At 41.5% G+C, this 25395-nt stretch overlaps 1 protein-coding gene across 2 annotated transcripts in view; it reads right to left on the minus strand.

Annotated features, from left to right (window-relative positions):
• gbf1 (golgi brefeldin A resistant guanine nucleotide exchange factor 1) overlaps nucleotides 1–25395 on the minus strand; it is a 79025-nt gene that overhangs the window by 34737 nt on the left and 18893 nt on the right. For both annotated transcript variants that reach the window (XM_017421724.3, XM_017421723.3), the window contains exons 4-7: nucleotides 9236–9367; nucleotides 3043–3161; nucleotides 1594–1702; nucleotides 702–762 (exon numbers count right to left, since the gene is read on the minus strand). In XM_017421724.3, the coding sequence (XP_017277213.1) occupies nucleotides 702–762; nucleotides 1594–1702; nucleotides 3043–3161; nucleotides 9236–9367 (421 nt within the window). The remainder of the gene's footprint in view (nucleotides 1–701; nucleotides 763–1593; nucleotides 1703–3042; nucleotides 3162–9235; nucleotides 9368–25395) is intronic.

Consider the following 25395-nt stretch of genomic DNA (forward strand, 5'->3'; position numbering starts at 1 on the left):
GTGTGGAAAGGGGGGGGGGGCTTATGCTAAATGCCAGAGGAGAAATTATGTTATGGCATTAGTGAAGCAGTGGCCTACTGACCCTGCATATAAGGCAAAATGAAATTCATGAGCTTCCAGTTGGAAAATGAGGCCTGATCAGACAGACATATGCAGAAATCGTCTAAATTATCATTCGAAAGCAAAGAAGTGGGAGTCATGAGGCTTTAAACTGCACTTAAATTCCTTTTTTTCCCCACCTTCTTTCTCAGTTAAAAACTAACATACTGTGATAAAATCATTCCTGAAAATCAAAAACAACTAAATATTAAAAGGCCTAGCATTCGATGAAAGAATGCACATCTAGCAGCTGCCTTTAATGCCAGAGTTTCAAGCTAAGATCATCTTGTGGTGAGAAACGAGCAATCCGAGCCGCTTTGGTCAAACCTTGTAAACGGCGTTCGGCGCGACCCCCATGCGGTATTGCGAGATCTCGCAAAATGTGCTGGAGTACGTGTTGTGAATGACTCTCAGCTACAACCACGTCACATTTGATCTCAGTATCTGCATAACTGAGTGAGTTGACAGCGAGTTGTTTATCCAGTGGTTCAAGAGACATTTCGCCAAAAGACGAAACATTGTCGTCACCTTTTGGCACCGGGCAATAAAAACAAAACAAAACCGTAATTATGTCATTTCCCCCCCCCTTCCTCTCCCTTTACCTGGAGAACAGCAGCTGCACCATGTCAACGAGAGTGTGCTCCGCAGACTTTCTAAGGAGTTCTGTGAACAGAGGGAAAGAAATCTGCGTAAGAAGCGAACTTCAGAAAACGGAGAAAAGTGCCAGATTAAAATCTGCTTCTAAGCAAATCCACTCGACCTCCCTTAACACAGAGTTTAAAGGGTCCAAACTCAGTGAACACATTAGGTAAACTTAAATACTAGAAATACATATGTCAATATTAAACTCATATCACCCTGCAGATTCTAAGATTATTCCAAACTGAATGAGGACCTTACGATGATGATCAGAGAACATGGATGGTCTTTGATGGGTCTTGGCGATGGTTTCAGGCATTTATTAAGAGCACAGTGGAGAGGATGGTTTTAAGCATGTAGCGCACACCAGTGAGGCTCGGCCGTGGAGAACCTGAAGTAGAACTGGCCGTGTTGGCCTCATGCCTAGGCCATGATCCCGTCATGCCCACACAGAGTTTGTAACTCTTTATCTAGAGCTTTGGTACTTTTAATTCACAAATGAATTCTTTTTAGTATGTTACAGTGAAAAGATGCTACAGTTTATAGTAAAAAACTTAAAGTATAAAGGAAAAAAAGACCTTAAGACTAATCTAATCTGACTGTTTGAAACTGTAGACTGGGACCTCTTGATGGGAAGAAGTGAGCACAAAAGAGCTAAAACTAAACAACCACATTAGATGATGAGTAAGAAGCTCTCTGCAGACAACCAGGCACTCACAAACATGGCGTGACTTACTCACTTCATTTTAAACTAATTTTACCACAACAGTGTGCAGCTAGTGCAGAAATGGTCTGCAGTAACGTAGGCCTCGGACGGCGTTGGAATGAAGTGTGACGAGTGTGTGACGAGCTCACCGCTGAGGCGCATCTCGAAGCAGATTCTGAAGCAGGACTGCATGATTTCACAGACGGACTCGTTGGTCAGATGGGCTCCAACCGGTGTCAGCAGCAGAGTCCTCAGGACCTGCGGCGCCACAACATGGCGACATAGTTCACGCTAAAGTATACAAGTTGTCTGAGAGGACAAAATCAAACTCTGAAAACTTGTTAAGTACTGTATGACCACAAGGAGTTGTCCTGTTACATAATAACCCAGTTCGGGCCAATATTCATTTGTCGGACAGACGGCCTCAGATTTGACTAGAATACTTGAATCTACAGAGGAGTTCATGGTCGACTCAAAGGCTGCGAGGTGCCCAGATCACTACCCCTCCACCACTGTGCTGACAGCTGGTATGAGGTGTTTGGTTTTCTCCCAGGGTACATCTGTTCAAAAACCATTTTCTAATGGTCCTGGTTCGACTGCACAGGCGAGCAAAGTTCTCATAAGTAGGTCCACTGACTTGTTCTTATGATTTACACGAGACCATATATTTTCACTCCGTCTACATTTGCAACCCGAACGACATTTATTTTGTGAGAATGTTTCGCTTCGTATTGAAAAGACTTCTTGGAAAACGGCGTCCAGCTTGAAAAAGCATCTTTACATGATTTTATTGCCTGTAACTGCGCAGACAGGTGTTGCTCAAAGCTTCACAAACGTGTCATTTATTGTTGTGCTGCTGTCTTCAGTTGAATTCAGTGCGTTTCCAGTTGTGGTCAGACTTTCCATAAACTCATCATGGGCGAGAACGGCATTAATTTGGGGCCTTTAATGATTGACTATTAAAATACTTAGATGGATGCCCTGTAAATGGTTGTGCCTCTATGTAAAATTGTGACTATGTGGATTAGAGAAAATCCAGAGTGAATTTAAACATGCATAAAATTCTTGTTTTTTTAAACACCATTGAAGTTTTAAGTTGTATAACCATTCCATTACGAAAAACTGGTTCAAATAAATTAATAATGGTCCAAAATCAATGTGACATTTATGCTCATAATGCAGAGATTTTATCTTCTCAACTGTGTAGAGCACCAGTTCACAACAAAAGTCATGTCAGGGCATTATACAAAAAGTGATCAGTCTAAATTCAAATTAGATGCAATCTGATCCAAACCAGATCCAAAATAACACACCGTCCATTCAATCCAACTATAATACAAGCAGATTGGACATATTACAAAATGTCTTTTAGTAAAAAGCTGTCCATTTAAGGAAAATAGCAGGTTACATTTAATCTTCACTTCAATACAAGCCCCCCATCCTAAGCAAGCACAAAGGCTGTAGTGGAGAGGAATGACCCCTTTTAAACAGGAAGAAACCTCCAGCAGGACCAGGCTCAGGATGGGCAGCCATCTACTTCAACCAGCTCAAAAGAGCTAAAAGAAACCCTGTAGCTACAAATGCCATGAGTGCAGTACCTGCAGAATCTTCATCAAGACAACTTCGTCGCTGGCAGGGTCGGTTCCCACAAACCTGGCATGTGTGACCGCGTCGGCCATGTTCTCAATGGCCTCCGCTGCGGCCTCATGGTTAGCATCTGCAAGTGGACAAGAAACGTGAGCTTGAAATGTAAACTCCAAAAGACACATGGTTACTGGTAACTGTTGGGGCAACACAATGCGGTGGCAGGTCTACATTAAAGTGTTTGTTTATATGTATGACAACAGACGATACAACTAAATGTATGGACAAAAAAATGAAGCTTTTTGTAATTAGATGGATGAAAGACTCAAGTGCTAATTGACTCAGCAAAAAAAATAAATGTCTAACAGCTCAATGCTTAAATAAAACTAGACAAATCCAGCATGGTCCATCCACACTGTCCCTCAAAGTGAGATCTGAGGACCAGATGTGGCCCTTTGTTGGAGGCAGGCTGGGACAAATTGGCTGCCAGAGCAACAGGAGCCAGTGTTTTTGAAACCTGAGAGGCTGCACAGCTATCTTGCCTGGAGCCAGCCTGTTTTCCTTTCCCATCGCCCCCCAAACGCAGCAATTCATTAACTAATAAGCGGAGGGGGAAGGAGGAGTGGAGGGAGAGACAAAGAATGGGAGGCGAAGATCGGGATTTTCCAAGTTAAGTAACAAGAAGGCTCTGTCATACGGAAAAAGAAAAAAAAAAAAAAAAGATCGTCAGATCGGGGTTTAAAATGACACGCAACCTTTCCTAGAATCCTAGAACAGATAAGACTCCGTTTGAGAAACGACTTATCACGTGTTTTGGAGCATTTCAGTAATTAGCAGCCAGCGTGAGGGGCCGGAACGCACAGACGGGTAAAGGCTTCTTCGCAGGTAGTTGATGCCACCGAGGCAGAGCACGACCACCATCCCTCCCCCAGAGGCAAAGGCAACAACAAGAACTGAGGCTGCGACGAAAAGTTTTTTAAAAATCTAGAAAGTGACGCCACGGGGAGATCCAGCAGAATGTCAGAAGTGATATAAAGCACTAATCCTTTCTCCTGGCACACAGTCTATACAAATGGTGTCCAAAGGAGGGGCATGGTGGGAAGGTGGTGGTGGGGGGGGGGCATTGTTAAAGTAACACAGAGGAAAAGGAGAGGCTCAGTGTGTGTGGGTGCCTGAGGGTATGTGGGCAAAGTCAACAGGGGGTTGAACCAGCTGCCACATGAAGAAGTTTAAACTTTGGTCCCAAAATAAAGAAAAAAAAAATCAAAGATTTGGCGTGAGTGAGAGGGAGCAGAAAGGCTAAAGTGGTTTGTTTAAAAGTGAGCAGCCAACAAAAAGTCCCTGCACAAGAGCACATACATCTTTAGAAGCCAAACAATGGAGCTGTCCCCCCCCCCCCCCCCCCGTAATTGAAAAAGTAAAATAGATTCGTTCACCTGTTCGTCCTCTGAATGGCACAAGACCAGAATGGGCTACTGTGCTCACAACTTTAGCTACAATTGGGCAGATTCGCAACGATCGTACTTTTTAGCATTAGCTAATTTTTCCCCCATTTCTGTTCTTTCTCTGGGTCAGGTTCACAAAGCAAGCGCTCGTTATACACTGTGCTGGTGCAAATAGGGCTGCGCAGTTATTGATTATTATTAAAAACTCCACGAGTCAGAGGTGCGAGCATGCTTGTCCAGCCTCGAATGTCTGAGACTCGTCACTGAAAGAAAAGATGAACTAGATCTTTCCTGATCTGTGTGCCCTCTTTTTGTGAAGGCAGCAGTGCAGCGGATCGCTCCTCTTCCTCAGTTTCTTCTCCTAAGACGCAAATACCACCCGCTCCCAGAAGACGGTCAAGTTTTACAGAAGCTGCGCTGGTCTTTGAGTATTCAGTGCTTTATGCCCTGACAGAAATTTAGACCAATATTAGCAGGATTTTTCTCTAAATGTATGTATAACTTTATTTTAATGTGAGCAAACTGCACCAGCACATAGACGCTGTGAAGTTGGCAGTCAAGTTCTAGGCAAAGCTCCCTTTTGCGAGGGCTTCGTGAATTAGACGGACGTGCAAACCCTAAACTTGTGCCTACAAGACGTGTAAAATCACAGGTTAACACGGACTTGGGTGTACGTCTTCTAAAGAAATGTGGCTTTCCCCATAACTAATGTCAGGATATTTTTTTCTTCTCAAACATCATGCAATAAACATGATCTGAGATGTGCTTGGAAACGAGCAGAAATCGATTTGTTACAAAACCAAAAGTCCGGATTAACCATGAGGTCATTAGCAGGTTACGTCTGTACTTTGGGGTAATTTCTTCTTCCAGTAGCAGCAGCAGCCTAAGCTTCAGCTGAGCTCTGCTCTGACTCCTAAGAGGCCCAGCGATGAGTCAACACCACATGCTGACTGTGCTGGGACAGAAGAAGAAAAACCCAGGGGAACTGGAGGAGAGAAGAGCTCTAGAGGAAAAAAAGAAAACAAAAATCCAGAGAAACTGTGAAGAACGAGGCTTAATTTACTCTTCCCTCTAATCCAGAAGAGCTCAGGCTGCAGGTTAAGAGATGTCACCTCTCTCGAAATGAAAGGACTGGGAGTGTGTACAGGAAACCGCGGTGAGACGAGAGGTGTGGGGGCGGGGGATGTTTGGGATGACATTAAAAAATGATGCTGATCAAATCTGACTCAGCTCCAAGGACAAGGAAGAAAACTGCCTGTTACTGGTTGTTGTTTCAGAGCCGATTTGGAGAGGGGTGGCTGTTTGTGTTACAACCAAATGTTACCCAGTGTCAACACACACACACACACACACACACACAGCAACAAAACTCACTCACACAGCAATCAGTTTACCCTAAGCCGATGACAACTCCTTCAATGAAAAGAAAGAAATCAACGTGAAATTGTTGATTAAAAAGTCTAATTTTCTCCAGCCAGCAGATGGCAGTAGCTAACAGGACCAGTGCTCTTTGTGCCTTTCTATCCTGTCATATCTGCTCAGTTTACCTGAAAGTAACCAGTAACTTCTTGACATCTTATGACTTTAGAATGGATTAGGATGGCATTTGTGGCTACTGTGTATAAAACTGACTTGCACTTCACTCCTTTAAAAAAAAAAAAAAAAAGAGCCACAATTCCTGGAGGGCGTTCATTACGGCGCAAAACAATGTTATCTAAAAGTCTTTCTACAGCCTACTCTAAAATATGTAAAGTGTTGTAAACATTGTTTTAGCTCAAGTAAATGAAAAAAAAACTGACTTAATCATAAGGGGCCTTGTGAAATTTTCCTTGTAAAGCAAAAACCTGTGCAAATCTAAATAAGCAAACGAGGAAGCAAACAAGTAAGGCAAGGATGAAGGAATGAGCGCGGAAAACTGAAAGCAACGCGCTTTGAAAATAGAAAACGCTCGAGAACGGAAAAGACAACGAAATGAGCACAAGTAGAAGTCAATGTTTGTGAGTCAACTGGAGGAAAGTGAAGTATCGTATTTAATGAGGAGCCCGATGCTGTCTTCATATCCTCCTGAAGACGTCACCGAGACCATCCGTGCAGATTCTGGCAGACTCTTTATGTCATTATCCAGGGTGAAGGGTGCCTAAGTGGGTCACTTTCAGGCTCGACTGTATAAAACCATAACACTTCAGGAAAGCTTTTGAATCACAATGCAGACAACTGTAACATCTTTTTTGATCTCTTTAACCCAGATAAAAACTGAGAACGTCCACATTCTATCTTAACAGGGAACAATGTTGCACTTGTGCAATTTTAGGCCCTTTTTGGGTTTAGCGGCGGCTGCAGCTGTTCTGACGGCTCGGTAACAATAACTCGGCTTCACAAACATCTGGTGATGCACGCTCGTTTCACACCGAACAGAACAACCGGCAGATTCTTGGCCACGCTTCTGCGATGAGACTAATGAGGACAGGAAGTCCTCTCCACCCACCGTTGGTCTGTCTCTGCGTTGATTGCGGGAGCGAAGCATTGCTGGCATTCCAGGAGCGACCTGACGATCAAGCGACGGTGCCGCCCAAGACGATGAAACTAAAAATCAGCTTCAAGGAGGGTTAACGTGACGTAACGTTCTGAACTGATCTGCTGCGGGTTTATAGTAGAAAAAAATATGGTCAAATAACTCAAATTGGTCTAAAAAAAAAAAAGCCTCTTAACTACGATATTTGCTAGATAATTTGCTCTGATATAACACATTTCATCGCACTTTAAGAGCTCTTGGATGCGTTTCTCTTGAGGGAGAAAAAAAAGGAGGAAAATTAAAAATAGATGAGGCTTTTACTGCAGAGAGAAATGCAATGAAACAGAGGTGAGTCTGATTATTCAGCTACTTGGAGCGACAGCGGAGCTTTCAGGTTTTAAACCACCTGAGACAAAGAAAAGACTCGTAATGCGGTTGCCTTGCTGCTTGTAATGACCTTCTCTACTTCAAATCATTTTTTTCTGTCTGTGTTCGCTGGTACACCGATGGTACATTTTTACCCCTGTGTTCAATCTGCTAGTCTAAGGTTTTAACACTTAACATCCACCAAATGAATCATCTTAGACTCATATTCAGAGCGCATAAAACCAAGTATCTGTTGACATCCCCAACCAGAGGCAATGATCATTTTAACTACAGCTCAGGGTTTATTGAGATAGTTACAGAATTTAAATTTCTGGAAGATGAAAACTTCAGTTTTTCCATCAAGATAGTCCAGTCAAAGTCATAAAAAAATGAAATACAAGTTTTGAGAACTTTTGCAGGTTCTGGTGTCATATAGTGTTATTTGGAGAGAGGCTTCTTCTTCCACGCTCAAATGTTTAAATTTCTCGTTTTGCGCTGGCATTCTTTGAGCCAGTATCCTCCTAGTTTGCAAACCGCATTCGCGAGGGACTCTTGGAAACGTCTCAAAACATTGGCCATGATTTTGACACAGCTTACTGATCTCTTAGTTCCAGACGCTCAGAGTCATTGACGTTAATAAAGATCTTGGACAAAATTGAAGCCAAAATGTCTGTTTTTTGGGGTTCTGCCATGTTGTATTTTTGGCCCCCTAATCAGATACTTCAACCAGCCTGAACTCCCTCAAATGATTTCTTTTGATGCGGAGGAGAAGAGGTTCTACTCTGAGCTCCCCTTGGATGATGGAGCCTCTCTCCCCGTCTCTAAAACTGAGCTCAGCCATCCAGGCCAGCTGCATGCAACCGGGATCTAGTTTAATCATGCTGATCCATACCATGACCACAGATGAGGGTTAGTATGTAGATGGACCAGTAAATTCCTCTTCATGACTGTGCCTTAAGATCCTGTCCATGAACACCACAAACAGGATCACGGACTCTGGACGCAGCCCTGAAGGAGTCCAACCTGCACTAGGAATGGACTCAGCTATGTTTCAAAAAACCAAGAATGAGCTGCTTTTGTTGTTGTTGGTTTTTTTTTTAGACAAACTTGTTAAATGGTTTATCAGAACCTCCTTAAAGCCAACTAGAAGTCCTCCTCCATGGTCTCTCTGAATTCCTGTAACACCTGAGTTTTTACTTTTATAACCACAGAAGCCGCAATCTTTCTGGGCACCCTGTACCCGTCAGATTCTTCAGTAGTCCTCTGGGACAGCAAAGCCCTAAAAGGTTTCCTTTGTGAGCTTCGTGGCCTCCATTACAACTGTCAGTTACTGTCACAACAAGCGCCATTGGCCTTTTGGCCAGAACTCTTGAAAGTTGCATAGGTCTTGAACGTGGCACATTCAGATCCACTGTCCCAACCTCCGATGAGGCAAGTCAAGACTCTCCTGGATATGAGAGTTAAAGATGTCAGTGAAAAGGGCCTCTACTAGACATTTCCAGTTTATCTTCACTGTTCGTTTGGGTTTACCAAGTCTTTCCGGCACCCCTCTCTTTACCAAAGTGTCAGAGATCTTTTACTTTTCAACCAAATTCACTCGTAGTTTTAGATGCAAGGCAAAGTCACTTTTTCGACAAAATTTATCTGGGAGGTGGGATTTGGAATGAAAGCATTTTTGTTGTAGTTTAATAAATGTTATTTGTTGAGTTTCACTTGTTTGAAAGAAGGTCTTCAATATTAAATCAAAGGAGACAAATGAAAATACACTTACAATAAAATGTTAACATGTAAGAGTGTGATGTAAACAAACAATTATAAGCTCTGGGATAAATTAGACTTGATAAAACAGTGAGAAGAAGCTAAGTCAGTGTTAATGTTTCTTACCAACAAGGCCATAGGAAAGGAACTTGTTTACAGAGGTAAGGGCAAGGCCTGTGATTGGTCCAGTGGTGTCCTCAGATCGAACGACTTCCAGGAAGGGCCTCAGGAAAAGGTTCGGTTCCACATCAGAGAGCTCTGAAGAACAAGCAGAAAACAAATTTGATGTTATAATTAATGAGTCCATATTTAACCGATTATAATCAGGTTGTTAGTAAAATTGATAAATATGGGTTTCATGTCTATCAATTTCACTAAAATAATTTTACAACTAATCTTTAGATCTCCTGGCATATCAAAAAGTGCAATGTTGTAAACACGACCAAGTATAGAAAGAATGACCAGGAGGGCCGCTTGGAGCATGACCATGTTCTTCAACACTATATATGACATTTTATAAAAACAGCACAGACAACGTGAGAAGAAATAGATTGAATTTAATAATCTCCTTCATGATCATTTGAATTGTTTCATAGAATTTCCTGTGTGCTCATAAATTCAGTAGTTTTCCGGGTTTTACTTACTCTGGTTGACCATCCCAAAAAAAAAGAAGATGGTATTCTTAAATTTTTCAGTACAAGCTGCAAATCATAATCACTAGTGGCACCAAGCCTGACTGCTCAATAGTACAGTTGCAGGCTACAGCTGAACAGTAAGCTCCAACAAATCCCAGCATTTTACCCCCCCAGAAAAAGTCCTCGACTTCAACAGTCTCTGCCTCTCTCAAAACAAAAGAGGGCCAGGCAAAAATACGAAACAGGTAAAACAACAACTGGTAAAATTAGCGGACTGCTGCTGAGATACGCCGTCTTGGGAGACTGCTGGCTACAGAAATGCCGCGAGGATTATGGCTTTCATAAGAGCAACTCCGCGGCAGACAAGAAAAAACCCGAGCTGAACATCAAACGCGAGAAGGACCAAATTCCAACAGAGCACGTGTGATCGCCACGCATTACAGTGTGAGATCCAATACCCCAGTGCCTTGCTTGGGAATCAAATGTGAAATAATTTGGAAATTTGCAGTCGCTTGATCAGAAGCCAGATCACTTTAGGCCTCTGCTTTTAAAAGAAAATCCCTTAGCCTTGAAGAATATTTTTATTTTAGCAATGTTTTCGTTGAAAAAGTTAAAGTTATTCTGGTTTCAGGGGGCAACTTTTGGCAAAAGACTGCTTAGAAAACAAATGTGTTTGCTCACTGGTCGTTACAGAAAATCTAAATTTGTGTTAACTTAGAAAACGTAAGGCCTCCTTCACCCTGGACGATGACCCCTGCTACACTCTCCAGGACCCAAACGATCATCAGGATGAAATTAATGATGCTGATGCTTGAGGTAACCCACAGCATAGATACGCTGCCACTATGGCTGCCCACACTCCACTCCAGACCCTAATACGCTGCCGCCATGATATTAAACCACCACATCTGCTCTAAAGCACCATGGACCTAACACAGTCACTCCTGTGTATTAGGAAGCCCACTGCACTCCCAATACACACCTTGCCAAGACCCAGCAAAGACCATTCAGGTTCCGGCTCACGTTTTTACGTCACGCTTGGGGTCATCCTCGGGTGTGAAGGGGCCCTAAGATGGTTTGATCTGTGCATCGGCTGCCAGAAAACTTTTAAAGAGGGTTTTACTCTCCTATTACTTTACAGTGTGAAAAAAAAAACATGTCAGAAGGGTGGAAGGAGGGTGCTCAAATTAATCTGTCAATAGATCCTGATGAAGACTTCATCAGAGGCGATCACCCTGTAAGTGCTGTGGCTCCGTTTCCAAAGACCACAGAATGGAAAACTCAATTGTGTTGTATTGATCCGGCTGGCCATCGGTGAACGCGGGGCTGACTGCAGCAGCCTGTCTGTGGCCACCACCAATCTTCTTAAATAAAGTCTAAATGCGGGCTCTACACTTCAACTCAATCTCCCAGGCTTGTGGAGAGAAATAACTAACGACGGCTGCGGTCGCCATGAGGCAATCACTCTATAACAAGGTTGACCTCTGCCTGACATTGACCAAAAAAAAAAAAAAAGAGAGAGAAGAAAAGAAAAGGCAGGATTAATGTGCTCCATTCAGCTGTAGACGTTGCCATCTACCTGCTGTGTGTGTTGGGTACAATTCCCGATCTAAGAATGCATACAAGTCCAGCTCAAGCAAAGCTTAATTGGTAAAAAAGATTCGTGAAATGAGCCATTTACGATTCAGCGTGAGCCTAATCCTAGCTACCTTTTCCCACATTGGAGCTCCATCTTTCTGCTTGGGGCTCTAAAACGAGCATCCATCCATGTGTGGATTACCTCTCCAAATGGCCCTAGCAGAAGTGGGGAACGGCAGGCAGGGGTAAACCTTTAGGCCCCCGGAGAGCATCTTAAGATGAGGCCGACGCGCTACAAAACAGGAGCAGTCTTTAACACATGCACATTTATTGGCAGTGGAGCGCAAAAGGCTTAGAACGCGGGAACAAGGAAAGATGAATGTGGGGTGCACACAAGCCTTTCTGGCCAGACAACAAGATAAATAAAAAAACAACGAAGATCAAATGATGGATTACAGACCTTATCAACACCCAATAAGACCATCTTTATTTAAAGCATCCAATACTGTGACCTGTGAAGTTGCTTCAAAGCAGCCAGAGAGGCCTGTAGTTCCCAGAAACCGTTAAAGAGCTGAGCATTAGAAGTAAATATCAAGCTCTTTAATCGCAAATACATCAAAGCAGGAGTGGATTACATCCTTATAGTTCAGTCAGTACAAGTCACTAAGTGGATAAGTCTCCTAACTGAGGCTGCCATGGTGAAGATATCGTTTAACAACTGGAGGGTCAGCAGTTAGATCCCAAAGCTCCTCTACATCAGTCAAGTGTCCTTAGACCAGACACCACACTCCTTCTTTCCGTTCACCCATGAAGAATAATATATTTATTAGGAGAACCACGTTGTTCTATGAGACAGCTTAGAATAAGGCACTAAATCGGTGCAGATTTAGGTTGGATGGTAGTGCAGCACCCAAACGTATGTAGAAACAGCTACCTTTTCACTTTAAATACCTCCATTAAGAACTGATGAGTCACCTGCTCATGTTATAGCTTATTAAAAGGATATAAATGTGACGCGAATAACAAAAGTCTTGTAAATAACGTCAGCCACATCTATCAAAAGAACACACCACTGCGCTCTGTGTATGATCACAACCTTTTCTCAGTCCAACTAAAGCTTAAAATCTATCTGTATTATTGGAAAACTAATTTGTCTTTGAAAAGAGACCACAAGCAATCATTTCCTTCATAAAGGTCCAAAACAGGTGTACACCATGAACTGATCTTTTAGGATGTACCACAACAGGAAGAGGTAAAGGAAAATTAATATTTTGTCTGATTGTTTTTTTTTCTTTATTAGTTTTAATGCAGAATTGTGTGTAATATGACATAGTTGACTAAACAACACATGTCTGCTGCATCTTTATTCTAAGGAAGTAAGGTTAAAATACAAAACCCCAATTCCAAAACAGTTGGGACCAGCTGTAAAAGTCACTTGTGTGAATAAGAAATAACTGGAGGAGCATTTTGTAACGAATCAGATTAGTTGGCAACAGGTCAGTAAGAGGACCGGGTATAAAAAGAGCTTTTTAGAGAGGCTGAATCTCTGAGAAGTAAAGATGGGCAGAGGTTCACCAGCCTGAAAAAAAAAACTGCCTAAAAATAGTGCAACAGTTTCAGAATATCAGAAAAATGAGACGACTGTGAATATCCCACATGTACATGGAAAAAACATGCAAACTTTACACAGAAAAGAAAAAAAAAAGCACGTCTTAAATGCCATCAAGAACACGCGTTAATTAAACAAGAACCCAAGCCTTTCTAGGCACATGGCAACACCATATACTGTGGTATAATTTGAGGGCCGTAACGATGTTAAAACATTGATTCTGCAGAACCCTAGTTAGCAGATTTAATAATAGAGGCCTGCAATATTTAAGATATGCCTAAATCAGGGGTGTCAAACTCCAGGCCTCGAGGGCCGCTGTCCTGGGAGATTTAGGTTTTTCTGCTCCAACACACCTGATTCAAATGGTTTAATTACCTGGGGGGTGGGGGGCTCTTATGCATCATGACAAATTGCATCTATGTGCAGATAGCAGCAAATATAAATCACAACAAAACCATCTTTTTGTTTGTTATCCATCTTAGAAATCCAATCTTGACGGTGACACAGTTTGCAAACTTTCAGCAAAAGTGAGCAAACTTAAAAAAAAAAAAAAAAAAAAGAAGACATCTTCGGAGAGGTGTGTGAGGAAGCACAGCAAATAAAGGAGGGGGGTGAATCCCACTTCTTTGACCGACGCAGCGGCCCAAAACCAAACACTGATGGTTATTGATCTGGACCTCTTCAGCTGCTAAAATTAAGAGTCAAGGTCCTCGGCTGCAGTGCCAGGGCTCCTCGAGCTGAGGACAAAAGCAACGCTTTAACAAGACCGGCACTGCTAAATGAAATCCAGGGAGATTTCTGCTGCTCATCTGCTGAACAAAGTCTTGCAAGACAGTATTTTTATCCGTCTGTCAGGAGAGGTTAGATAAATGTCAGGCTCCTTCCCCCTCCCCCTCCCCCTGCAATCTTTGTTTCATTCATTCCCCATTTCTGCCTCCGGTCCCTGTTTTCTTTCTGAATGAAATTGACACTTGTAGAAGGGGCCAATTAGGAAGGAACAACGCGGTGGCTCCGTGTGGTCATTTCACGGAGCCACATTGGTATTTTATAGTTGCCTTGAACCAAGGTCTCAGCACGACCTAAACAGGCAATTCTGAAAAGCCCCGGAGAAATTAAAACTTTTCCAAATGCTTGGTAGGACCGCTGTAATGACTACTGCAAAAAAAAAAAAAAGCCTTTCCTTTATGGGCCTTATGGAATATAGTTTGCATCTGTATTTACGCTAGCCCTCTTATTCAGTTTGAAAAAAGAAAAGAACTACGAGAACGCACAGCTCCCATTGCTCAACCACCAAATTAAACAAAATATATATGCAATACTGCTTTTTCAGAAAGAACATTTATGGTTCTATGAACCTCCTTATTAACCCAACAGTTGTCGTTTCGTTAAAAGCAAATACTATTATGTACTCTGCTATGTTTCATACCAGCAGGGTGTGAAGTATTTTCCATTTCAGTATATACCGTTTGCATGCTTATCTTTCCTGTTTGTATGAAACACAAAAGGAAGCACAACCTACACTGCTTGTATTAAATTGTATTGCACATGAAATTGGCACCATTTTAGCCCAATTCTAATTAAATATTCCGAACGGGGTGCCTTGTTTCAACAGAACAGCTACCAGAACTTAAAAAGAACAACTGTCCATTAAAATTGCTACTTATTTACTAAATCTCCACCAGCTAAAATCAAAAGAAGTGAAACTTGTTTACATAATGAAACTTCTGTGGCATTGCACTACAAGGGGTTTGTGCCAAAGCAAAATGGCCGATGACTGTACCCATTTTGTTGCAGTTATGGGTCTATGACTTTGAGGGGAAACATTTTTACAAAGCTCTAAACGAAAAATTTAAATTATATTTTAAGATTTTAAGGACAATTTCACCTAGCCTGTTATCTATCTGCATCTGTTCACAACCTATTTCACTCGGCTTTTTGAGCTTATATTCTCTAACAAAAGCATTGATCATCAAGACTCCCTTGTGACACATAAAGAAACGACTCGCACCCTTAATCTGGCTGAAGCCTTGCAAGAAAAGGCGACGTAACGCTCTCCGTGTGGCTGAGAGCAACGCACTGAAAGCTGCTAGTCATTAAAATAGTTTTCACCCAAACAGAAACTCAAAAATAAATAAATCTAATCATTCTGGTCACGCCACTGGTGCAGTTATTAGAGAACACTAAAAAAGGCCATTGTTCTTGTGAGAGAACGTTTCTAAAAATAACATACTCATCTGCAACATATCAACAGATTTGACCAAAATGTTTTATACCTAAATGCATTTCACGTATTAAAGCTTTATGATGCGAAGCAGGTGCAACGAAAACTCACAAAAAAAAAAAAAAAGGCATGACTTCATGGCCGGGCTTTGTCTGGACCACAGTATGTCAGCCACTTTGCAGCTTTGCACCTGTTATCCTGAACATAAAAATTTATTTTCTATGCTGCATAGTTTCAGTGGGGAACTGGCCAGGACCCCATGTCCACTTAATGGGTTTCACAGCCTGCTGTCCCCTCTGAAATGGACGGGCATATTTCAAGTTCAGTTAACTTATAACGGAGCTTTTATTCTGTGGAATTAAAACCTGGCAACATGGGCTCTTTCTGGTAGTGCTGTTTGGGGAAAGAAATAACTGGTAATACTAGTTAAAATACCTTATTTACGTCCATTTGGAGCTTGCAAGATATATTAAAAAAAAAAATCTCAATCTCTTCGCATAAATAAATGCCAACTTTCGCAGAAATCAAAGTCGTTCCGATTCATTTCGATGCCGCGAGCGTTTGTGTTGTTACAACAATGTGCCCTTCACATGCTGCAGGCGCGTATTATCACCTCTATTTCCGGAAAAACAAACAGCAGACAGCGAGACCCACGATTTCCATTCTAGCTTTCGCCCCACACCCTTGACAGCATCACTGCGCGTCTTGGTTCGGACGCCGGATAAGAGCCGAAAACAAGAGAGGCATCAGAAGGACGTGGGCATACAGTTGGGAGTACTGGGCTTTGTTGAGGGGGTAAAACTCTGAGTCAACCTGGAACTGTCTTAGCAGTAGTTTGTAGTACTCTGGCAGTTTCACTGTATATTATATTCTTCCCTTTCCCTAATCCTATAATTGTTCTGTCGTTGTTTATCTGATCAGATATTATCCTTCAAAGTACAGTATTTATATACTCAAAGAGCTAGAAAGCTCAATTTTTCAGGAAAATTACCAGTCATTATATCTATAATCTCAGTCAGAGCATTCTTTGACTGCAACGTCTTAGAATTGTTAATAGTGCTGTCTTAAGGTGTGTGCATATGTGTTTTTAAGGATTTTTAATTTAAGTATGCTGGTTCCACGCTGTGATTGGTGGGCCAAATGAAGAGCTGGGTGCTGATTGGCCACCTGATGAGCAGCAGCGATGGATGGTGTCTAAACATCAACCACTTTGTACGTTAGCCTGGTTGTGAGGTGTTCGTAGGGATAGGCTGACTTTTATTTTGGATACCATAGTCCTTGTTGCTGTGAAGTAGGTCAGAGATCGTCTTTTGGTTCTTGCTTGGTTTTTATTTCAGCCTTAAGACCACCCTGTAGCTTGTCTAGAAATATTTTTCCTTGAAAATAATATATATATATAAGATACCAAGCCACATCAAAAAAGACTTGATGAGAGAAATGGGGCCAAAATATGTGTTACACAGAGGAGAAAAAAAGCCAACACTAAGACAAAGTTATGGTGTGTGTGTGTGTGTGTGTATGTGTGTGTGCGCGTGTGTGCGTGTGCGCGCCCTTATTTGTTTCACCTGCTGCACTCCTTCAGCTCCCCACTAATGGCATTCCCGCGGGGATGGGAGGGATTCCAGAAACCATGCACTGTACAGGCCGACTCTATTTCGTGCGCACAAAACACAATAAACCACCAGGGCGCGGGTTCAAATTGTAACTGCACTCTGACTTTGTGTATGTACTATGGCTGAACAAACTGATGTGTGGAAAAACTACTGCTGAATGGACAATAAATCCAAGAGCTGATTTTGTCAGTCACACACCTGTTGTAACAGTTATTGCGTAACAAAAATCAGCATAATACTTATTTTTTAGCCTTTAACTGCTCAACACAAAAAGGGTTTATAAATGTTCAAACGGTCATGGTATTGCAATTGTTATTATAGGATTGCAGTGAGAATTAACCTCTCTGAATTGAAATGTGCTCAGCCCTGAATCATATGGTGTGTATCTGAAACAAAGACAGAAACTGCAACACAGATACCAATGCTCTGAAGTTGCAGTTTTATCCTGCTGCCATCGGTTTTAACCATAATTATATCATGATTGACAGGACAAAAACAAAAGCCAAAGACATGAGTATATATATATATATATATATCATATGCTTAAAGTCATAGCAAAGGAGGACAAGGAGTGCTTCATCTCAGTGGAAAAAGTAATGGTGTAACTAAGGCTATATTCACACTGCAGGCAAATGCGACACAATTTTAACTTTTTGGACACTATGCGACATATCTGACTTTTTTCATGGCAGTGGGAACGTGACTGAGCGTTGCATCTATGTGTATCTATATGTTGTACTGAATCGGTGGCCACAGTGTTCATGTCGCATTTCATCCGATTTTTCCGTCGGATGAAAGGATGGAGGTCCCAAACTTCCCACCACTATTGACTCCGGCTCTCCATCCACACAATTATACAAAGCACTGGGCAAATTTCTGAACAAAAAAATGTATCACAAACCAGTTGATGGACCAGTTCTACACTGGTTAAGAGTGACTATTTAATGGCAAAATTTCAGCAACTGGGTTGTAGCAAAAGGTCTATTATCAAACTGGCTTTCCTTAAAGGAATTAATATAATTACTGCCTTGAATCCCAAAGTTTTAAACAAAGATACATAATCAGCTAGAGCTCAAAGCGTGTGTTGGGGATGACTCTCAGCTACTACCACACAGAACTCCAGAGCACAAGGAATTAGGTCGTGACTAAAAATCTGTTAAGCACAACCCATTCTTTTCTTTAGTTTCTAACGTTTCACGTCTTTTCCCTCACAATTTATTGTCTCCTTTTTTTTTGTTTTCTCGCTCACACTCATGAAAAAGACAGAAGTGGGTAGCAGCGGAGTAGCGCTCCTCCTGACCTACCTGTTACTACAAGCTGTCAGGCTTAAGGTTTTATTTTTTTAATTGTTTCAGCTTTGCATCCACACAGAAATGGTAGTCTAGGAGCGACTAAACTGTATTTTTCAAAACCGGGTACACGAGGAGTAACACTCGTCACTGTTTTTATAGTAAGACAGTTTTAAAACGAACATGTTAACTCAACAAGCAATGAGTTAGCACATTTATCGGTGAAATAAACAATAAAGCTTGGCTAACTAACGAGTTAGCATCTCTGACCTTTCTAGTCCCAGTCTCCATGTTGCAGGCAGGTAAGGCATGTAAGAACTGCATGATCATATATTAAATCCAAACATGAATCTCTATATTAAATGACAAATTAAGGTTTAACGCATGATATGAAGTAGGAAATAAAATACTAATAAAAACATGTAAAGAGCTGCCACATGTCATTGGATGTAAAGAGATCGATATATCTTGTTTTAGGTTGGTTTAAATGGTTGTAGAATACACTGAGTACAGAAGGCTCAGGAGAGACCTCGGTGATGCATCTTTCTCCTTGCCTCGGTCTGTAAACCTGTCCTTTAAGTGTAACCACTCACAGCTCGGCTCATCAGTATTAATAGGCTGATTGCGCCGTTTTCAGATGAGATGCTTGCTTTATACCCGCCCAGCACTGACAGCAAATCCTCTGTGTGTGTTTAATAAATCGCAGCAGTTAGGTGGAATGGCTTAGTCTCAAGTCACCTAATGACTATATTATGAGCCTCTGCATTAGGAGGGATTAATATTAATCTTAGCTGTTTCGGTTTACCCTGGGCTGGAGGGCTGGGTGGTTTGGAGCAACAACAGAGCGGCGGGTGCTCCACTTGCTGGCAACTAGTCAGCCACGTCCCAAACACGGCAAAAGGACATTACACAGTTGATTTTGCATGGTTTTCATTGTGGGCGGAAAAGGCTGATACATGACGCTGACCCTTCTCCAGGACAGCAAACTCTTTAACTAGTCCAGAAAATACACAAAAACGTCCCACTACATACAACTTTCCACCATGTGACTCATATATGCAAATAAAAATGCTGAAATATCCAGAGTAAAATGTCTCAGGATTACTTTGGTAATCAGTTCAGTATCAAAGTTTTGTATCACTTTGCAACATTCCACTAAAAACAGAAATCGGTTCCAATGTGTACTAAGAAGTGGTAAATGATGAGTGAGCCTCTTAAATGGGTTTAAATGAATAAAATTTAAAAAGTTAAACAAGAACTACAAAAAAAGGTGGCTTAAAAAAATAAACTGCGTCAAACGTTCTCAAACATTTTCAGAGAACAGAATTAGTTTCATCACCGCCAACAGATCCTAATGGTGATGATTTAGCTCGTCCTGTTAAAGGTTTATATCAAAAATGTTGTGCAAATCGTTAGTGCCCAAACTATGTGTTACCTGTCAGCCACTATCACTCCAAATTTTAGTTCAAAATTTATAAAAATGGCTGAGTTATAGCCATTTTTGAGTCAGCTAATATTGAAAAAGACATGTTGTGGTTCTGTATCGGCTTTTGTTTCACATCAAGACTACCTTAAATTCCCCGAAACAAACACCTTGTTTTGTTTGCTTGCTTGTACCTTACCCTTTTCTATTTGGGATTTTTTTTGTTTGTTTGTTTGAAATAGGCAAAAAGTTCACTTTTATCTGGTATTTCTTTTCCTTTCTTTGTCGTCTCCACGTCAAAGGCGTGACTCTGAAAATAGAGGTTCGTACCAAACCGGGATTGGTGTGAACCCAACGCAACCTAGCGATGCGCGGGTGTTGTACTGCTCAAACATAAATACATGAATAAATAAATGAAATATGGAACTTGCTTTCAAAAAACCCAAAGAATAAAAGACATCGACTTTATTGTACTTCGTAACACAAACTGAAAATCATCCCAATCGCAGTGTACTTGAAAGTAAAAAAATCTTCTTACATTTGAACAAAATCCTGTTTTTGTCCTTTGTTTTGTTTTAGTACTTTGTGTTTATTATTGCCGTGTGGATTAAATGTACAAATATACATAAAAACAGTTCAAATGACATTTTCTATTAGTTAAACAGCCTTTTGTAGAAGGTGGGTTATGAATTATTATTGCCAAGTTGATATGGTTCTAAAATGTTTCACAGATTCCTTTTGATAAAAGACCTTCCAGTCTTATTATAAATCTTGCGCTGAGTTTCAAAAGATGCTCAGAGATGTTCAACGTCGGTTGTATTGCACGCCTACGTAAATGCATTGATTAGCTCGGTCCGCACAGGCCCGCCGTATTCGACAGGTTTGTCCTCACCGGGGCAACGCATGGCGACTTTGTAACAATAGAGGCTTGCAGGGGACATTTCTAGCCATTGATGCCACACAGGCTCCACTGTGGGGAAACATTAAAGCCTATCAGGTTTACCCCCACAGGGGCCACTGAAATGCTCCGCTCGGAGTGGTTGGAGATGGCCAGGGCTGGCTTAGCAAACCAAGGTGACAACTGTCATAAATTACTCCCCCGTGGGCATGCATGTCAGCCGTACTGAAAACCGGGGAGGGGGGGATGGCTTCGGGAGAAACCGCAGGGCCGAGAGGGCGGGTGCAGAGGACCTCCTCGCCAGCAAATGAAGATTGTATCGGACAGGGAGGCATTCTACTCGTGTGACAACATCCCATTTTGATGACTCTCAGCTTCGACCGACGCCTAATTTTATCTCAATATCTTTTGGAATGTCAGTTGTTTGCGGCGGCCATCTTTAATTGGACTGACCCCTAAAGTACTTAGATGTAGGTGTATGAGAGTTTCATTTGAATCCATCCAGTGGTCCATGAGATATTTTGCTTAAGCGACAGACCGGCAAACGAATAAGAACGTACTGTAATTGCCTGTTGTCTTCAAGTTATTAACCACTTCATGAAGGTTTCCAGCCCCTTTAGCGTTCTTATTTTGCTTATACAGAACTAAAGTTTCCACGTTTTTCCTTCCCGTGTCAACTCGAGGAGGGGCTTTAGTGGCTGACGACGAAAAAGAAAAATGAGCCACTTCACTGCTGTTCACATGGCAGCTCCCTTCCACTGATGTATAAAGTGCACTTCCCCAGGGCTTGCTGTTTGCCATAAAACATCTTTCAGCACCTAATTTGACCAAACTTGAGAGGCAAAAAGAGGGGGGAAAGAAAAAAAAAAACATAATTTACTGAAGTTGGTTGGAGCGCAACGCTGAGGCCGTTGGCCAGGAGAAACGTAATTCTAAACCGAGCTGCAGCAGCGCCTCCTCGGAAGATATCGTGGCGTAACAGTCAGACAGCTGAGCAAACGGGACGGCATCCAGGGAGTGCATTATCTTTCTGAATGCGTGACTAAACTTTGCCCCGAAAGTGACGGAGGCGGGAGTGTTTGTAAACACGCCGTCTGCTCTCTAGAGAGCACAGCAGGCCCTAAGCGCAGTCCCCGCAGGAAGTTGCGATTGCGGCCGTCAACGCGAAGTCAACCGATGCCCGCAAATTTTGATCAGAGACGCAATTTTGACCAATCGCTGCAAGTTTTTACGCAATTCTGACCAATCATTTCAGGCCCCTGACTGGTTTCACGTCCTGGAAGACGAAACGCATCCAATGCCAGAAAAAAGACTGTATCCTTAACTTGACATTTTGTGGCGCAACCTTTTGAGGCAATCAATCGATGTCTGTAGCTCTCTCTGAGACTCCTGCATCTGTCCACAGGTATTTGGCCCCATTTTACATGAGCAAACTGCTGCAGCTGTTTCAGGTTTGATGGTTCCTTTCAGCTCCTTCTACGGATATTCGACAGGATTTCAATCAGGACTCAGAAGGCCACGTTAGCATGGTCCAATGTTTGTTTTGTAGCCATTCTTGGGTGTTTTTAGCCATGCGTTTTGGGTCATTCTCTTGTTAGAGGACCCATGACCAAGCTTTCCAACACTGAGCAGCACATTTAGCTTCTGAATGCCTTGATAGTCTTGAGATTTCCTTGTACCCTGAACAGATTCAGGACTCCATACGTCAGACGCAGCAAAGCAGGGCCTGAACAGAACCGAGCCTCCTACATTACAAGACAGACCTCAATTTAACGCATCCTTATGGTCAAATTACCTTCAATCTTTTCTCGGGGTAGCATCCTTTGTGTCAAGGCCTGTTTCATTAGTCTTTTTTTTTTTTTTACATAATTCTGTTAAACCAAAATTCATAAGCAAGGTTCGATTTCCATTAGTTGATTTTCAGTGAATTTTTACCTCCGCCAAGGAGGTCATGTTCATGTTCAGTAGCATCTGTTTGTTTGTCTGTCTTTGCACAAGACTACTCAAAAAGTTATGAACGGATTTTTTATGAAATTTTCAGGAAAAGTCACACGTGGTACAAGGAACAAGGGACTAAATATCAGCCGTGGTCCAGTCAAAGGTTAGGGTCACAGTTGATCCTGCGCTCCATCTCTGCAACCGTTGTAACGTAGGCACGTCAAACTGCACAGCTGGAGACCTCATGGATCGAGGGTGATGCCTATTGGGGTCAAAGGTCAATGTCACAGGCGACTCCTTTGTTAAAACCTTGTCCATGATTCAGTAGGTGACCCCTTTGTTACCTCCGCCAAGGAGGGTATGTTTTCGGTCGTGTTTGTCTGTCTGTTAGCGAGATCACATAAAAACTAATAATAAACAGATTTGGATGACATTTTCAAGAAATGTTGGGGTTGTCTCAAAAAAAAAGAAAAGAAAAAAAACAACTGGTTAAATTTTCAGATCATGATTCAGATTGCACTATTTTTTATTGACGCTGTAAGGTTTGCTCTCTCTGAGTGTTCCTAGTTTCTTCTTATTACCTTTTGTCAGTTTCAAGTTATTTCAGTGACGACTGAGGGGGTTCTCTTTCTTTAAAGGACTGGTTATGACAAATTTATCCACGTCTATAACATCAAATATCACCGCCAAAATCAAGTCAATTTCCGGATGTACTACAGGACGGTGGTGGAAAACGTTTCTGGGCTGTGTGAAACACTGTGGGTGGAACAAAGATGAAAAAATCAATGCTTGAGATGCACTTTTCTTCCACAAAACACTGAAGAATGGCTGAAAACTGAGTTAAAAATATGTGTTTATGGAAAATGTAAATTGCGACTTGGCTGACTGGAACAGTTAATGCCAAAGTTTTAAAGACTTCACATGATGTGCATTGCTCTAAGTTTGGGTTGAGGTTGACTTTCAGCTACTACCACACCCAAGTTGAACTCAGCATCTGTAAAACTGACTGAGTTGTATCCATTTTAGTGTTGCTAAGGTTGCTTAATTTTGGCACCTTTCTTCAGCATTTTAAAAATTAATTTTTCAACTGCTAATGTAATGTTTTCATTTATAGAAAAAATATGTTATTTTAAGTAAACACTTGAACACCACATTTTGTTCAGCGTTTTTTTTTTTTTTAAAGCTTCAAAACATGGCAACATTATGAAAAGGTTGGTGCACATTTAGTCATTTTAGGCCACATCGATCACAAAAAAAGGAAAAAAAAACACGTTGAAATCATGGCAGCTAAACTGTAGCTGTGAAACATCTGGGACTGTCAACTTTTAAAGCCTCAAATAAAAGATTTTTTTCAAAATCTTCAAAGTGAACTAATATCTACACGTATTTAGTTTCCAGCTATTTTAGCTCTTACTACAGACTTCACAAAGATTAGCTCCAGACCACAAAAAAGTGGGCCTCTCTCACACATTGTTCTGCTCGGCTAAAAGTGCCAAAATATACCAGTGTCACTAAATAAAACCGCAAAATCCCGTTTCTGCCGGACAGAAAACATGGATTTCAAAAATTCTCAATAGTAACTGTTAAAATTATCTAAAATAATCCAAATGCCAGGCTTCTAGACTAAGATCATCTTATGTTGAGAAATTATGGGGCTGTAGCCATTTTTGTCAAACCTTGAAAATAAAGTTATGTGACATTTCACATCTCAGCTACTACCACATAAAGTCCGAGCTCGCTATCTGCAGAGATGACTGAGTTGTAGACATTTGTGTGTTTTTTTAGGGTCCGTTGGCCACGGCGGCCATCTTAATTTAGACTGACTCCAAAAGTTCATCAGTTGTAGATGTACATCCAGTAAATGTTTGCTGCAAGTTTCATTAAAAGCCATCAAGTGGTTCATGTGATAGTTTGCTAACAGACATAAATGGTTGCCTCCAACCAATTAATGGCAAAATTTTAAACAAAGATTTTATGCACTTTATTAGAACTCAAAAAATCTGTTGGGGATCAGTCTCAGCTACTGCAACACCAAACTTTAGGTCGATATCTGTATAACTGACTGAATGATAGCCTATTTTGTGTTATTAATATCAGTTAGCTGTGTCAGCCATCTTGTATTGGATTGACTCCAAAAAGGTAATAACTTGTAGATGTATATCCAGTGATTAATTTCTGCACGTTTGACTAAAATGTACCCAGTGATTCATGAGATATTTTAGTAACAGACAAACAAAAGCATTATTATTATTATTTTTTTAAACACGTAGACTTGTTCTTGTCCATTAAGTTGCTATCTGCAGAGCAGCGTGTTTCCCTCACACCAGTCCCGTTCTGCACACGCAAGGCTGCGCCTATCCAATCCGACTGGCATCACGGCCGTGGAATGCTGAAGTCCACATTTTTCCCATTCAGCAAGGAAAAACGGCCCTTTCAAAGCCAATCAGCTAGAAATGTTGCTTTGTTTTTATTTTCGACTGAACTTCCTGGAACCTATTATGGAGCTGTCAGGGATGTATATTTAGCTATGGCAACACTGGGCCTCCTCGCCCCCTTGCGCCACTGGTCATGTCACCTCTGATAAACAGAAAAACAATTGGTTATCCCTTTTGTCATCTTAAAAGAAAAATGTGTGCATCTCTGGCTGTAAGTGGCAGATACCATGTCTGTGGGTACATGAAAAAACCTCTGTAGGCATGGCTGGAAGGGCGTGGGACAAATATAGGACATAAAGCTTCCAAGTCTATTTTACGGTCATACAATAATACCAAAAGTATTTACCTTATGCAAGATTGTTTCCATCAATCTCATTAATCAACTCAAAGTGGAATCCACCCAGTAAGCATCTACGACTGCGATTCACTAAATGGACAAAAGTATTTGACCATCACGCGGATTTGAATCCTTGTTTTCCAGCTGTACCCGTTTTCACTCTTCTTGGAAAGCTTTTTTGCGTGAGCCGGTCAAGTTCTTCCGCACCAAACTCATCAAGTTTGGAAGAATGTGCTTGAACAATTAGGAGTGCTCGTCAGTGAAGATAAGGGCTCTGGTCTAAACCGTGACTGAAACACCTGAATTACCA

This window comes from Kryptolebias marmoratus, linkage group LG22, assembly GCF_001649575.2.
Source record: "Kryptolebias marmoratus isolate JLee-2015 linkage group LG22, ASM164957v2, whole genome shotgun sequence".
Taxonomy (NCBI): domain Eukaryota; kingdom Metazoa; phylum Chordata; class Actinopteri; order Cyprinodontiformes; family Rivulidae; genus Kryptolebias; species Kryptolebias marmoratus.